Source organism: Pipistrellus hanaki, assembly GCF_964339955.1.
Source record: "Pipistrellus hanaki genome assembly, chromosome: 10".
Taxonomy (NCBI): Eukaryota; Metazoa; Chordata; class Mammalia; order Chiroptera; family Vespertilionidae; genus Pipistrellus; species Pipistrellus hanaki.
In genome coordinates, this window is record NC_140512.1 from 60,160,372 (window position 1) to 60,175,982 (window position 15,611).

The window sequence follows — 15,611 nt, forward strand, 5'->3', positions numbered from 1 at the left end:
GACTGCGGGCCGGGGCCTTCCTTTTTTCTGTGCCCCTCCCCGCCACCATGGTCAGCGCACATGACAGCAAGTGGTCAAACTGAACTCCTGGTCTCCCGGCCAAACTCCCAAGGGGACACTTTGCATCTTAGGCTTTTATATTGTATATATGTGTGTGTGTGTGTATGAATATATATATATATATATATATATATATATATATATATATATATATATATATATATATGATAGCACTTTTAGTTATGTAACTAAAACTATTTTAAATTGTGATAGGTCTCATTTAGGGCAGCATTGCAAAAAATCACCTTTGTTTACCAGAGCACTTTAAATCCTACCATAGTAGGATTCAGCTATGCTAATCAGGTTTCCCTTCTAGAAATAAGCTAGTAAATGCTTTTCTTCTCAAAATACTGGTGTCTCTCTTTAATAACATGGAAAGTACAGAGCTGAAATTTTCAGTTGCCCTTCTGAATTCTATCTTTTGCTTTACTTTGCCTTTTCCTCTTTTCAAGTATATGAATAAACCTTCGTGTAATCACCAGAGACTGAAAGATTTGGGTTACATTGTTTTGATGGAAATCTCTATTTATGGACAATATGCTGAACCACTGATGTGCCACTCAGATGGCACTTTGTGAGTCCACACATTTCATACTAACTTGACTGTCTTTTTAAAGAGTGGGTTGTATGGAAACACAGTCAGATTAATGGCCTGTGGTAAAGGACATTGACCATTATGAGCTCAGCATTTCATGTCAGTAGTCTCTGATTCTACTTTTTGCTGGACACATAGGGCCCTTTTCTCCTTCCTCTTTTCTGCCTCAAGTAATCATGCTGTTGCTTCACATTTCTTAAGAAGTGCTAGCATCCATTGTCCTAGTGAGACCCAACCAAAGTGTCTCTTAGCATCCTGTGCATAGAGGTCAGAGGCATTTATGTTCAAAGTCAAAATCCTTCACTGATTTCCTAGCTGGTGAGTAAGAACCACTGAAATATACCCCCAAGAATGTGTGTGGCAGCACTAATGACTGCCCATGTTTATTAGTTCACAATCATTCTTTGGCTTGTATGTCCTATGTTGCCATTGACATAAGTGTAGCTAAAATATAGGCAGAGCTGACAGTGTGTATGTGAGGTCTTCCTCTAGAGATGTTTGTTGATTTTGGTAAACATTTTATTAAAAAATCTATGGCCTTTAGTAGTCACTGCTATGGTTGATTTTAAGTGGGGACCTTGAAACTCTTCTTTTTAAAATCAGTAGTTACACTCTTGTTTAGAATGAGTTACATATACTAAATTAAAATTATTGTATTTAAACTTTCCTACATCCTTCCTTTTCTTCCCTCAAGATATTATTAACAGATGTCAAGGTCTGCAAAGAAATGAGATTCATGTGTCTGTCTTTCCTGCTGTCATTCCTATATCTGATCAGTGTGAGTAAGTGAGGCTGATGTCATTTAACAGGATACCCTACTTTTAAAAATAAAATCCACATTAAACTTCTGAGTAAGCTTTTATTAAGTCAATTTAGTACAGTGGTTAACATGAGAAATAGAAAATTTGCATTTTAACCAAATGTGAGTTAAAAATGGTATTACAACCAAAACTGGTTTGGCTCAGTGGATAGAGCATCGGCCTGCAGACTGAAGGGTCCTGGGTTTGATTCCTGTCAGGGGCATGTACCTTGGTTGCAGGCACATTCCCAGTAGGGGGTGTACAGGAGGCAGCTGATCAATGTTTCTCATTGATGTTTCTAACTATCTCTCTCTCCCTCCCTCTCTGTAAAAAAATGAATAAAATATATATTTTTTAAAAATGATATTACGGAATTTGTCATTTTTACCAGGTATTTGGTGGCAGTGCTAATTTTAAATTATTTTGTCAAAACTTGCCATTTTGTTGAAAATGTTTCTTTTGAAGAAAAAATGTAGTTATACCATTGCCCTGGTGCATCGATTTGTGCACATTGAAAGGAAATTAATTAGAAGAAATATTTTAATATAGCTGTTTGCATCTTGCTAATGAAAAGAAAATAGGATTCTACCGAGCCTCCTATCTACCTACTTCAGGACTTCTGTGAGGATCAAATGAGATAAGCATGGGAAAACACTTCACCAGCATATAGTTAAATTGTAAAATGTTTGCACCTGGCTATAAAACAAGTCAGGTTCCTGGGCTGAAGAAACTCCAAGGATGCTAGTTGCTAGGGAGAGGAAGCTGGGCGTTGCTATGTGAAGTCATTACCCGGCATCCACAGCCACCGTTTCCAGGCTGGGCTTGGCTGGAGTCCGCATTTTGCACCAAGGGGTCTTGGCAGCATTGACTGTGATTTGGTGGGGTGTTGCTCTGGGGTGGTAGAGGGGCCTGTGTCCCACTTTGGGGAAGCTGAGTGTTGGTTTGTAGGCACCAGGTCCATGATGCCGTTTATTTTTAAATGGCCAGTACACGTCATGGCAGTTTCTGTGTTGTATTTGCTCCCTGGTGGTCAGTGCGCATCATAGCTACTGGTTGGATAGACACTTAGCCATATATATAGACTAGAGGCCCACTGCATGAAATTTATGCATGGGGAGGGTTCCTAGCAGTTAATGGCTGGCAGTCTGGGCCTTCCTTCGTTCCGCACTGCCCTTTGGTAGTCAGCACATGTCCTAGAGAATGATGGAACTCCAGGTCAATCGAACTCCTGATGGGACACTTTGCATTTTAGGCTTTTATATAGATAGATAGCTTTCTTCCATATGCATATCATTTCAGGTTTTAAAATGCATGTGTTGTATGAATTTTATATTTAACTAGAGGCCTGGTGCACAAAATTTGTGCAAGGGGAGGGGGTATCCTTTAGCCCAGCCTGCACCCTCTCCAATCTGGGACCCCTCGAGGGATGTCTGATTGACCGTTTAACAACTAAACGGGCAGTTGTACATCCCTCTCACAATCCAGGACAGCTGACTGTCAACTGCTCACCTGCCTGCCTTCTAATTGCCCCGGCCACTTCTGCCTGCCAGCCTGATCACCCCCTAACCACTCCCATGCCAGCCTGTAAGCTTGTTTTCCCCTAACTGCCCTTCCTTGCAGGCCTGGTCCCCCCTAGCTGCTCTCTTCTGCAGGCTTGGGTCCCCCCAACTCCCCTTCCCTGCATCCCAGTCATTCCCTTCTCTGCTGGCCTGGTCACCTCTAACTGCCCTCCGTTGCAGGACTGTTTTCCCACAACGGCTCTCTCTCCCTGGCCTGATCATTCACAACTGCCCTCCCTTGTAGGTCTGGTCCCTCCTAATTGTCCTCCCCCGCTGGCCAACTTGTGGTGACCATCTTGTGTCCACATGGGGGCAGCCATTTTTGTCCACATGGGGGCAGCCATCTTGTGTGTTGGAGTGATAGTCAATTTGCATATTATTCTTTTGTTAGATAGGATTTTTAGTTTAATTGTGGTATCTGCTAACAGTATTTGCCACTCAGGGATGAAATAGCTTAGAAAAATCACCCATAATAACAATGAGACCTTCAAGCCAATGCATTTTACAGGATGCTCTGAGCCCTTACCTAATTGGCTGTTGCCTTTTATGTCATAATCACATCACCCAACAAACAGTAAGCAGTATCTAGAGTTACAGCAGTGAAACTAGGATTTTCGCCCCCCACCAATGTAAAGTCTTTCTCTCTCTGCCTCTAATAAAACATCTACAACTCATACAACATCTTTAAGAATTTCTCACAAAAACATGCTGCGAGAAGGTGGAACCAGTTTTCACCCGGAAGATTTTTTTCACTTTGTTATTTTAAATTGATTGCCAACAGATGTGGGAGCCATCTCTTTTCCCTGGACTGGTCCTTTGCTCAGTAGGCAGAGAGAGATGAATCTGCTCCAGATTGGCACTCAGAGGAACAGCACTGCTTCGGCCTGGCTCGTGAAACTGACTCTCCTCTGGCTTCTCAATCAGAGCTGCTGCGACGCCAGCGCCGTGTGGACCGCGTACATGAACATCTCGTTTCACGTGGGGAACCGCATGCTGTCCGAGCTGGGGGAAACCGGGGTGTTTGGAAGGAGCTCCACTTTGAAGAGAGTGTCGGGAATGATCGTGCCACCGGACGGAAAGTCGCAGTATGCCTGCAACCCCAGCACCAGCTTCAGCCGGTCGAGGCACTCCAACGTGTGGCTCGCCCTGATCGAGCGGGGCGGCTGCCCCTTCACGCAGAAGATCAAGGTGGCGGTGGAGAAGGGGGCCAGGGGGGTGATCATCTACAACTTCCCGGGGACCGGCAACCAGGTGTTCCCCATGTCCCACCAGCCCTTCGAAGACGTCGTGGTCGTGATGATTGGCAACCTGAAAGGCACGGAGATCCTGCACCTGATCCGGAAGGGAGTTCACGTCACCGTCATGGTGGAGATGGGGAGGAAACACATCATCTGGATGAATCACTATTTTGTCTCTTTCCTGATCGTCACCACCGCCACGTTTACGTACTTTGTCTTTTACCACATCCGGAGGCTCTGGTTAGCAAGGGCGCAGAGCAGGAGGTGGCTGCGCCTCGCCTCGGATCTCAAGCTCGCCTTCGGCCAGCTGCAGCTCCGGGTCCTGAAGGAAGGGGACGAGGAAGTCAGCCCCAACGGGGACAGCTGCGTGGTGTGCTTCGAGCTCTACAAGCCCAACGACACGATCCGCATTCTGACGTGCAAACACTTTTTCCACAAGAACTGCATCGACCCCTGGATTCTGTCCCACGGGACCTGCCCCATGTGCAAGTGTGACATTCTCAATGCGCTGGGGATTCAGGTGGACGTGGAAGACGGGACGCAGTCGCTGCAGGTGCTGATGGCAAACGAGTGGCCTGGCATTTTATCACCCAGGGAAGAGGGGAGCGCTACTGAACGGACTCCTGCCCGGCAGCCGGATAAAGCCGCCCACGCGGGAGAGGCCCAGGGGTGCCCTGCTTCCCCGAATGAGGGCCAGCCTAACCCAGCGGAAGACCTTCATCCTTCACCTTGATGGCCTGGCCTTTGAGGAAGCGGATTAAACCTGTTTGTCAAACCAGGTTCTAATACTGACAAGCAGTTTGCTTGAAGTGTGGTTTTGTGTCCTCTTTTGTTACTTCGGTAATGTCCTACATCCTTTGTCGAGCCCGAAAGACAAAGAAAAACAGGTGTAGCAGGATTTAAAGAAAAAAAAAAAAATCTTGGCTAAATGTAACTTTTGGTCAATGTATGTTGCTCCTGGGCGTGTAGATGTTTCTTTGTATGACACATTCCTGTTAAAAGGACAAACTTTTCTCTGTAGATGTTTTTTTTTTGTATTATATACATTGACTTTGTTTTAGTAGGAAAATGGTTAATATAGTTGCATGTTCCTTATAATCCCAAAGCCATAAGTCAAGCTTGAAAAGCAATCTTTGCTGTGCTAGAAAGAGTAAAATGTACCTTTTGATAGCTGTAGTACAGTATAAATTGATCTCCATTGTGCTGTGTGTTTTTATTCTTGTCATAAAAATTTGCTTTATAGAATTTTATTCTTACTCTTGGCAAACAATCCTGTTCAAGCAATTAGTACATTTTGTGTGATCTGCAATCTTATAAGTAAAATAGTAGCACTCTTGAAGTGACCAGCAAATATTTCATTGCCCAATATTATCATAATTGCTACATGTTCACAGTGTGTAGAAATGCTTAAATGATAAAGAATTCCTAAGATATTCAGTCATGGTGTATTTGCTTCCTATATGCTTTGTATTACCCAATTTATTTTATATTTTTGCCATTAAATAAAATATTTAAAATATTCCAGATTATTTTGGAGATAAGCGTCACACTGTAGAATTTTAATATGACATCGTGGGATTCTGTTCATTTTGTTCACTGCATTTCCAGGAATGTGGGGCAGAGCTGGACACTGGAATATGCTTCAATGAGTGAATAATGATAAACACCTTTTTTCATGATGTAACCATTGTGTGTTAATCTGGGAAAACTGAGCAGTGCATCCTAGTTGCCAATAATGGGACCCTAATCATGAAAATGTTCACCCTAAATCACTTGGACAAAATGGAAAATTACAACCATTGGCCGAGAATTCATTATTATAACTTAGCATGCATCCTTTTAATGAGATTTGACCTCTCCAGGGCTGACAGTGAGTTTTGAATTTTTGTGCAACCCTGGAGGGGGAGGTTTGGTAAGAGGAATTTTGTGAGTTGCTCAGGGCTACCAATACTGGAATTCAGAGAGGGAGCCAGAAGGAGGAGTACTTGTTTCTAAGAGCAGTGCCAAGGAAGACTGTTTCAGAGAGGGAGGGACACAGCGGAAAGTGGGCAAATGACCAGGCTGGGGGCTATGCCTTTCTTGGTATGCACAGGCTTTTGCAGAGCCAAACCCTGGGGAGGCTTGGACTAAATCACAGGAGCTGCTCTTTGAAAGGACTGCCTAGCACCAGCATGGGAGGACTTAGCAGGAACGCGGTTTTGAGTGTCCTGTTTAGTTTACTCTGGGAGAGGAAAGTCATTTCCTGAGAGAGCAAGGATCACATGGGAGACAGGGAACTGAGAACCCTCTGAGAGCCACTTCTGCTAGAATCTGCTCCTAAGCAAGAGAAGCTGTCATTCTCAGACTGACTGCTGTTGGTGTCTCTGGGGTTAGCATCTCCTGGGGGGTGGCCGGTTGCCCAGACGCATCATTGAAACTGTGGATATGAATGAATGAATGAATGAATGAATGAATGGGGTAGTTTGGCAGTCCCCAAACCCGGGGATCGTTAGAGCTCTGTGCACTCTTAAGCACATGGACCTGGGGTACACATTCCATGATAGACCTAGCACTTGAAGAATTTGTCACTGACTCTTCACACTAACATTGCCCTTGTGTTCTCTTTCCACCATTCCCCTGCACCCCCATTGGTTTCCCCTTTCCTTTGCCTTTTTTCTTTGCTTTGTTCTCACTGTCAGCTTTAAATCTGATGTACCCTCATCTGTAAGAAGCTAGCATGGGCACACTTTTATAATTATACTAGAGGCCTGGTGCACAGATTCGTGCACAGGTAGCGTCTGGCTGGCTCCCTCTCTCCCAATGGGGGCCAATTGGGCAGGCGGGTGGGGGGTGGCTGGGGAAGGGGATGCAGGAGGTTGGCCAGCTGGCCCCGCCCCTGATCAGGAAGGGGGGCAATCAGGGTTAGGGCCAGTGGGGAGTTGGGGGGAGTGTCTGCGGGCAGGTTCGTGTCATAGGACCATGGCATTCCTGTCATTCCAGTGTTCTGATCATTCTGGCTATTCTAGTCCCCTGGCCTTTAGATAGATAGATAGATAGATAGATAGATAGATAGATTCCAGTGTTCTGGTCATTCTGGCTGTTCTAGTCACCTGGCCTTTATATAGATAGATAGATAGATAGATAGATAGATAGATAGATAGATAGATAGAGATGTCTTTTGTTAACACTGTATGCTTTTCTTGATTTGAGAATGTTCAATGGATGTTCCTCAAAGGGTGGTTAGATTCTATCTTTTAGGTGGGGAAGGAAGTTAGTGGACTTGGGCTGTCCTTGCTGAGTGCCTGCTGTGTAGCAGGCAGTAGGCTAAGATTTTTCCATAGCTGTTTCTCATCTCAGAACAAAACAGCAGTTTTATGCCTCAGAATGTTGAAAACAGATCAATAAACCACTTTTATTCTGGATTTAGTAACTAGGACCTGGAAATAGCACTGCTCTGTCAAATGTTAGGTACTATTCATTAGAGTCTGTTTTTACCTAGTGTAGTCTGTGGGCTACACATTCTCTTGTACTTAGGGATGCAAATATATTTTGCCATAACAATATGGGACTATAATGTGAATTATTTTACTTTTAATGCCATGGTCATAATGGGTTTGTCTTGCATTTCTCCTCTGTATATATTTTTTCATTCTCTGGTAGTAAAATTGATTCCCCATGCCCACCTCAGCTAGGTAGGGGGCTGATGCTCCTTATAAAAATTAAACATTACTTTGTATTATTATTACTGTGACAAATTAGGTTTAATATCTACTAAAGTGAAAATGATTCTAAAGCCCTTACCACTGATTGGATGATTTCAGGTGAATTTATCTATGCAGCTCCTTGTATTATAACACACTGATCGCATACCTGTCTCTTGCTATAGCGTCATCATAATGCATTTGCCCTGCAGAGGGACGTTGGTTAGTCATAGTACTTTCAATAATGTGAGTACTTCAGAGGATGGAGTGAGCTAGAGATCTGACACTTCTGATAGTATTTAAGCTTAGTGTACAGTTCAAGTGTTTTCTTCCTCTGCAAACTCGCTGGTGTTTGAAGCAGCACACAGGAGTCAGGGTGGGGGGAGGGTCAGAGTTAGAGAAGCAGAGAGTTAAAAAGAGGGAGGGAGGCTTCACACGTTGATACTGTGAACCTCATTAAGGTCAGGAGGCCATGTTCTTGCTCTGCTGTTGGCTATGGGCACCAGTTTCTGTGCTTGAGAATTCATTTGGCTTTGCATTTGCTGCCTATTGTAATCACAATATTTAATGCTAAGTGTTTAAAATAGGATTATTGGTTATAACCACTGCTGGCACAGAAATGTCTTAAAATGCACATTTGGTTTTCTAAACCACAGGGATTTGAGGGGGCTGTGGGGGAGAGTTATGGACTCCATGAAAACCTCCCATTTTCACAGCTACACTACAGTTTACGATACCTGTCTCCACAATTATGCTGCCATCTTTGTCACACCTCCAAGATACTGTGTCCCTTTATGATTTCAGCTGCTCGCATGCATTTTCCTCTTCACTGTGGATGACCAAGGTAACCCTGATTTCAAATCTTGTCCACGTTTGTGAGCATTCCTCTCCCATTCAGTAATATTCCATTGTTGACACATGTCAGGTTTTGTCATTTTTGAAAACTTCCCAACGTATCGCATCTTTTCCAGAATTCCGTTCCTGAATGTACTTTTCATTCTCACCACTTGCTCTTGTTCTCATTCCAAGCAGTTTCCCTTCCCGTACTTTTCCGGCCCTTCTCCTTTTGTTCAGCTTCAGCCTAGAGGTAAATTGTAAGCCACTTTATCCTCACTGTACCAAGGAATTCCTCACCTCCTAGGAATTTCTTAACAGTAGTATTTACCTACTGTAAAAATCAGTGATGCCTACTGATTTACACCAGATTTTTACTTCTATTTAAAAATCCTTTGTTAATCTCTTCATTTTTTTTTTCTTTCTCCCCATGGAGCAGTACCTCTCAGCTTATGCTGCACACAAGAAACACCTGGAGGACTTTAAAAGGACTTGTGGCTCTGGACAATAGCTTCCGGTGCCCGCAGCCATGGGAAGGAAGGCCTTCCCCTCTGACATAATGAATCCTATTCCTTTACTCTTGATGAGCCTCTAGTAAATATATAATCTGTGAAAGAGTTGTAAGTGCTATGGAGACAAAGGAAACAGGATGGAGGCTGAGAGGTGGGCATTGTGAATATCCCCATTCCTTAGATGAGGAAGCTGAGACTCAGAGAAGCCAAGCACCTAAACCCAAACTTAAACAGCCCGTATGTGGCAGAGCCTGTATTTGAACTTGGTCTGGTTCCACAGCTCTTGGTTTTAACCACTGCATGACAATGAGATGGCAAGGCTAGTTTTTAAGTGAAAGAGAACTTGTTAATATGAGTTCACTTTTGCATATTTGAAGGGCTGGGCCTTGGAAGAAAAATTCCAGCTAAAAAGGCATTGGACATGCTAGAGGAGGGTTGACATGATAACTTATGATACCTCACATCATTATAAAGGAAAGATAAAGGAGTGTAGGTAGGTGAGGGCATGGGCAGGGTGTATCTGATTGGGGAAAAAACCACCCATGACATATTGAGCTCTAGGAAATGGATGCTTCCATTTAGGAAGTACTGATTCTAGAATTGGTAGTTTTCTTTTTGTAAAAAATGATTATTTAGTCTGAGAGGTTTTATATAGCCTTCTTTTCCTCCAGAGCTTGAAAGGGCTAAAAAATAAATTTGTATATAATTTTCCTAAGAATTTATATGAGTCTATTTACAAAGTCCGGGCATAAGACGCACAGTCTCCTGTTGAAAAGAGTGCCATGCTTTCATATCACCTGACCTGCGTTCATGTCCTTTCCTGATGGCAGAACCTCACAGAGCCCGGTCCTCAGACCAGCAGATCAGCAGTAACACCTCCGCTTGTGGGAGATGCAGATGGTGAGGCCCCAGGGCAGACCTATGGAGTAGAAAACTCAGGGTGAAAGGGGGCAGCAATCTGTTTTAACAAGTCCTCCAGATGATTGGGGTGGACATTCAGGAACCTCTACTCTCTCAGAGGCTCAGTTTATTTCCAGAAGAGGATGCACCATGCATCACACAGTTGTAATTAGACAGAAATAGTATAAATGGAGGTAGCTGTAAATCTTAAAGCACTACACAAGTAACATTTACGATTGTTGCACTAAGTTGTTAAGCATATTTCGCTAACCCAGCTGTTCTTCGAGGTATGCATGACCTATGCATATATATATGCTACTCCTTTCCTCTCCCAGTTTTTATTTCTCTACCACCACTATCACACTATTGAGGAAATTGCGAGAAAATGAATAGATTTTATACAGTTTATGAATTCCAAGGTAGGACAATAGAAAAACCTGGAAGGTGCAAACAGTTTAGGGCATCTACACACTGGACCGGGAGGCCCATGCTGGAAAGGATAGTTTTCTGACAAGGTATAAAAATAATTTCCTTAAACAGTGGGCCATAGGTGTAATTCAGAAGGGACTCGTACATTCCTGGTTTTGGGTCCATAAAACCAGCTTCATCAAAACAGAGGAGAGGCTCAGTGTCCATAAAAATGTAGCTGAAAAAAATACAAGATGAGCCAGTGGACATCTAAGCAGGCCACCTGAAGGAGCGGGGGACTCTCAGGCATTGGCAGCATGGAGTCTAACTAGAACCAATACTAGTACCTGTCCTTTTCTTTACATTGATGGTGAGATCTTACTCAGATTAATCAGTTCTCTCATTCATTCATTCATTCATTCATTCAACAAATAGTCATTGCCCTGCAAATATAGAGGTGAGCCATTCAAACTCATTGCCCACCTAGAGCTTACTTTCTAGTGGGAAGAAATTATAAAAGTTACTCTAATAAAAGAGAAATATGCAAATTGACCATACCTCTGCAACACCCACCAGCCAATCAGGAGTGTGTAAGCAAATTAACCCAATAAAGATGGCAGATTAATTTACATATGCAGGTGTAGAGCAAAGACTGAAGGCTCCAGCCCAAGAGAAGACCGAAGATGACTGAAGGCTGAAGAGACTTTGCTTCTCTGCTGCAGCTGGAGCGAAGACCTGTGCTGGCAGCCAATGAATCCTATTCCCCTCTGATTTAATGAATCCCATTCCTTTACTCTTGATAAGCCTCTACTAAATATATAATCAGTGAAAGAGTTGTAAGTGCTGTGGAGACAAAGGAAACAGGACGGGGACTGTTAGAGGCCGAGTTACAGTTTTAAGCAGAGGAAGCTTCAGCAAGAACATAGACAATTGAACGATGACCTAAAAGGAATAGGGGCCTACATCAGTACACAGAGAGGAAACATGGGGCAAGTCGCCAGGTCAGTCAGGGTGTCTTTCGCCTGGATGGTGAAGACGTTGTTAGCTGCCATTAAATATTTGAAAAATGACCTTTTAAAGAATTTCTAAGTTAGAAGTAGGTGAGAGCATGACAGCTATTGAGAGAGCTTTGCCACCTGGGAACCACTTTCCAGTAGTTGGTCCTGCCCATTGACAGGCGATTGCCTCAGGGAGCCAAGCTTTCTCTTCCCCGAAGGAGTCTGATGTTTAGATGTCATTTTGATGGTGAGGAAATAAAAGCTCTGGAAGGAGCGCTGGATTTATAGTGCCTCTGAAGTCCCTCACAACCCTGAAAACCACATCCTGGGATTGAAAAACATTGTTCTTCCACACAGAGTGGCCATCTGGTGGAAAAATAAATAACTACAAGGTACAAACGACATAATCCAACAAATATTTATTAGGAGCCACTCTACAGCTGGAAAATGTAGTCACATTTTGGGTTCATTTTTCTCAATTTAACAGAATGTTGGCTTTTAAGATTGATTTACCTTCCAGAAATTTCCTTTTTTTTGTTTCATTTTTATTGAGAACTTTATTTCTCTGTAAAGGCTCTTGGCTTATCAAGAATAAATAACTTACTACCCTGCAGAATCATGTTTTATAAACCTAAAATTTGAAAGGATTAGTAGCTCATTCTCTTGTATCCTTGTGTAAGTGTTTTGGAGAATATGATGATTTCGTTTTTAGGAATATCTTTCCCCCCCCCCAAATTAATATATGCTTTCCTCTGTCAACATTAACACATCATCCCTCTTCTCAAGGAAAAGTTTCTCCACCTATCGTATGTCCTGCACAGGACCAGTTTTTATAGTTTTCTAATCTACCATGGATTGTTTTGTAAATACAGAATCATGTTTTTTACTTATTCTGGCTCGCATAACAAAAATAATTTGGATTAATGAAGAGATGGGTAAATACATGAAAGAAAAACTAGACTAAAATATTACTCATAGAATCTAGGTAGGAGGTACATGTCAGAATAAAAGATGATTAGTTTTTAAGTTGTGATTTCTCCAAGTTTGGTAAGTAAAGAAATGGAATTCATTAAGTCAGTGATTTCCAAACCACTATAACTTTTTTCCCTCCGTTTTTCTGTGTGTTTGGACATTTTCATAATAAAATCGAAATTCTCATGTTTTCGGATATCATGGCATCAGCACATCACATTAGTGAGGACACCGACCCAGAAAGGCTGTCTCTCAGCTCCCCCGCACCTTGACCACTCAGGTCTGATTCCACTCTGCTTCTTGGCCCATCATTTCCCAGCGGATGAGAGGAGGGTGGAGAAGTGAAAGCAGAGCAAACAAAGTTACACTATTAACGTCAATAGGAATAGAGAGGACTTTTGTAAAGCTGGGAGACAGTGGGAGCATAGTTTGTTCCGTATAATAAAGGTAAATCATTCTAAGCATTCACTGACCATTAGATATTATGAGACTCCAAATATAAAACACTAAGTTTTTAAATTTTATTTTCTATATCATTACAATGATGGAAGAGGGAAAGAAAAAAACACTTCACAGATGAGGCAGAATAGGGTAGCCCAATGCCATGAATTTCCAGACTTTTCTGTCGTATCCTGAAACAATGAATGAAATAGGGGAAGGGTGAGGCCGTGGAAGAGGAGGCTTCTTCATTTCGGATGCATATAGATATTTGCTTTAGAAATTCACATTTCCGGGGCCCGGGCTCCCTTTTTCCACTGTGAACATGACCTTGCTCCCCCGTCAGGATCTCAGGCTCAGTGTCCCACAGATTGGAAGCCCCGCTTCAGCCCAGTGATCTTGTTTCTCTGTTTAAATTTGTGCTCAGAGTGAGTAGAGTGGTGAATCCTGTAGTTACAAGGGTAAGGAAAATTTACTATCAGTTTAGGGAGATTTAAGGTAATCAATGAGTTGGAAAATACCTATGAAGAAAGACTTATTAAATCTGTTATATGATTCTATAAAATAAAATCTTTATAAAAACTTGGTAAATTCTTCCCCAATTAGCAATAATTGTGGAAAATGGTGATACTTCCACTGTACAAAGCTAAAAAACAAAAAACAAACAAAAAAACCTTTGTAATTTTTTTAAGATGATGGGACTAGCATGCATATATTTTTCCCCCTAAAAGTAGTTTTACACTTTTCAAATCACATGTTATTTTGGATATTAAAAGAACTCATCTCAATTCCTTCCACAGAAAACATGAGAAGAGGTTGCTAGTTTGGTGGTTAGATTTGCTTTAAGGGATTTAGATCAATTATAAGGAAGGGTCCTTGGAGAGCACCTGCTTCATAGTGTACAGCTAAAGGGCTTGAGGTGTACTACTTACCTAAATTAATTTTTTTTAATTGGAATTTCTTTGCTGTAAGCTTTAAGATATGGTTTCTTCACATTTGATAAATAAGGGAACAGAATTGATTAAAGTAATGGTTTCCAAACTTTTGGATTTTGTTGATCAATTTAAAAATAGAGTATCTAATAAATATATGAAATATATTTTACATAAATGTAATAAGAAGTATAGCCCTTTTCCACTACAACCAAATAATTAACCCACAATTTACTCCTTTATTCTTTCTTTAATCCTCACCAGAGGATATGTTTTCCATTGATCTTTAGAGGAAGAGTGGAGGAGAGGGGGAGGTGGACGAAAAGGGTGAGAGAGAGAGAAGCATTGAAGTCTCACATTGACTGGTTGCCTCCTCCATGATTGGTGGCCCAGGGATCAGAACTTACAACCAAAGTACATGCCCTTGACCAGGAATCGAACTCAACACCCCTTGGTCCCCAGACCAATGCTCTGACCACTGAGCAATTGTCCAGGGCCCACAGGTTGTTCTTAATAACATTGTATTACAAGGAAGAGACTTGCTGGACTTAACAATTTCTAAATATTGAATAAATTGAGCTTTATTAAAATCACTCTGGAATCTTAAGTTTAGTTCGTTACATTGAGTTAGTGAAAATTCCTTCCCACACTGGTCAGAATTTTCAGATTCAGTAACTTTCCAGAGCTCATTAATATTCTAAGGACCTGCTGATTTCCTTTAAACTGTATGTGTCTAATGACAGAGTTCATTAATATTCTAAGGATCTGGTGATTTCCTTTAAACTCCATGTATCTAATGACCTCAGCCCCGGCAGAAGCTTCAAAGGTGCAGCTCTAATGAAACTCCTCGTCTTAGCAGGGGAAGGAAAGACGCAGTGATGCTGTCCACAAGTGGCTACGTGATGAGGACAGGTGTGTTGAAGACCTTCAGAGGGGGCGGGCTGTGCTGAGAAGGCTCAGAGCAAAGGAACAGCAGCAAGCTGTGGGAAGCTTCATAAAGGAGGCAGAGAAGAGGCAGAGAATAACGGGGCGTTCCTCCCCGCCCCCCCCCTTCCCCCGATTCTCTTTAATTCATCCACTCCTGGCCCACTCTAGCTCAGTTTAATGAGCTATAACTTGAGAAATCACCAAATTTGATTGCATGGTGATAAAAGAAGGGGGTTCTGTGGCAAGAATCTCAGGGCTTAAGTCTTCACCCCTCCTCTGTTTGGCTCTGTGACCTTGAGTATTTGTCTTCACCTCTCCCTGCTCTTGTATTTTACCTTTAAAATAGTTACTGATGCCCAAGCTGGTTTGGCTCAGTGGATAGAGTGTCAGCCTGTGACCTGAAAGGTCCCAGGTTCGATTCTGGTCAAGGGAACATGCCTGTTCCCCAGTGGGAGGCTTGCAGGAGACAGCCAATCCATAATTCTCTCTCATCATTGATGTTTCTGACTCTCTCTCCCTCTTCCTTCCTCTCTGAAATCAATAAAAATATTTTTTAAAAATAGTTACTGACACCTAGTTTATATGGTTGTGTGGTTAATATATGTAAAGGCCCTAGAATACATTGTAGCTATTTTTTAAATATATTTTATTGATTTTTCACAGATAAGAAGAGAGAGTGATAGAGAGTTAGAAACATCAATGAGAGAGAATCATGGATCAGCTGCCTTTTGTACACCCCCTACTGGGGATGTGCCCGC

General features: G+C 42.3%; 2 protein-coding genes across 9 annotated transcripts in view; both read left to right on the forward strand.

Moving 5' to 3' along the window:
- RNF133 (ring finger protein 133) overlaps nt 1-5,793 on the forward strand; it is a 33,244-nt gene extending 27,451 nt beyond the window's left edge. Inside the window, exon 2 of the mRNA XM_084897690.1 lies at nt 3,796-5,793. Within this exon, the coding sequence (XP_084753816.1) occupies nt 3,852-4,985 (1,134 nt within the window). The 5' untranslated portion in view covers nt 3,796-3,851 and the 3' untranslated portion in view covers nt 4,986-5,793. The remainder of the gene's footprint in view (nt 1-3,795) is intronic.
- Nucleotides 1-15,611, forward strand: part of CADPS2 (calcium dependent secretion activator 2) — a 434,503-nt gene that overhangs the window by 117,522 nt on the left and 301,370 nt on the right. The gene's annotated exons all lie outside the window — the stretch shown is intronic.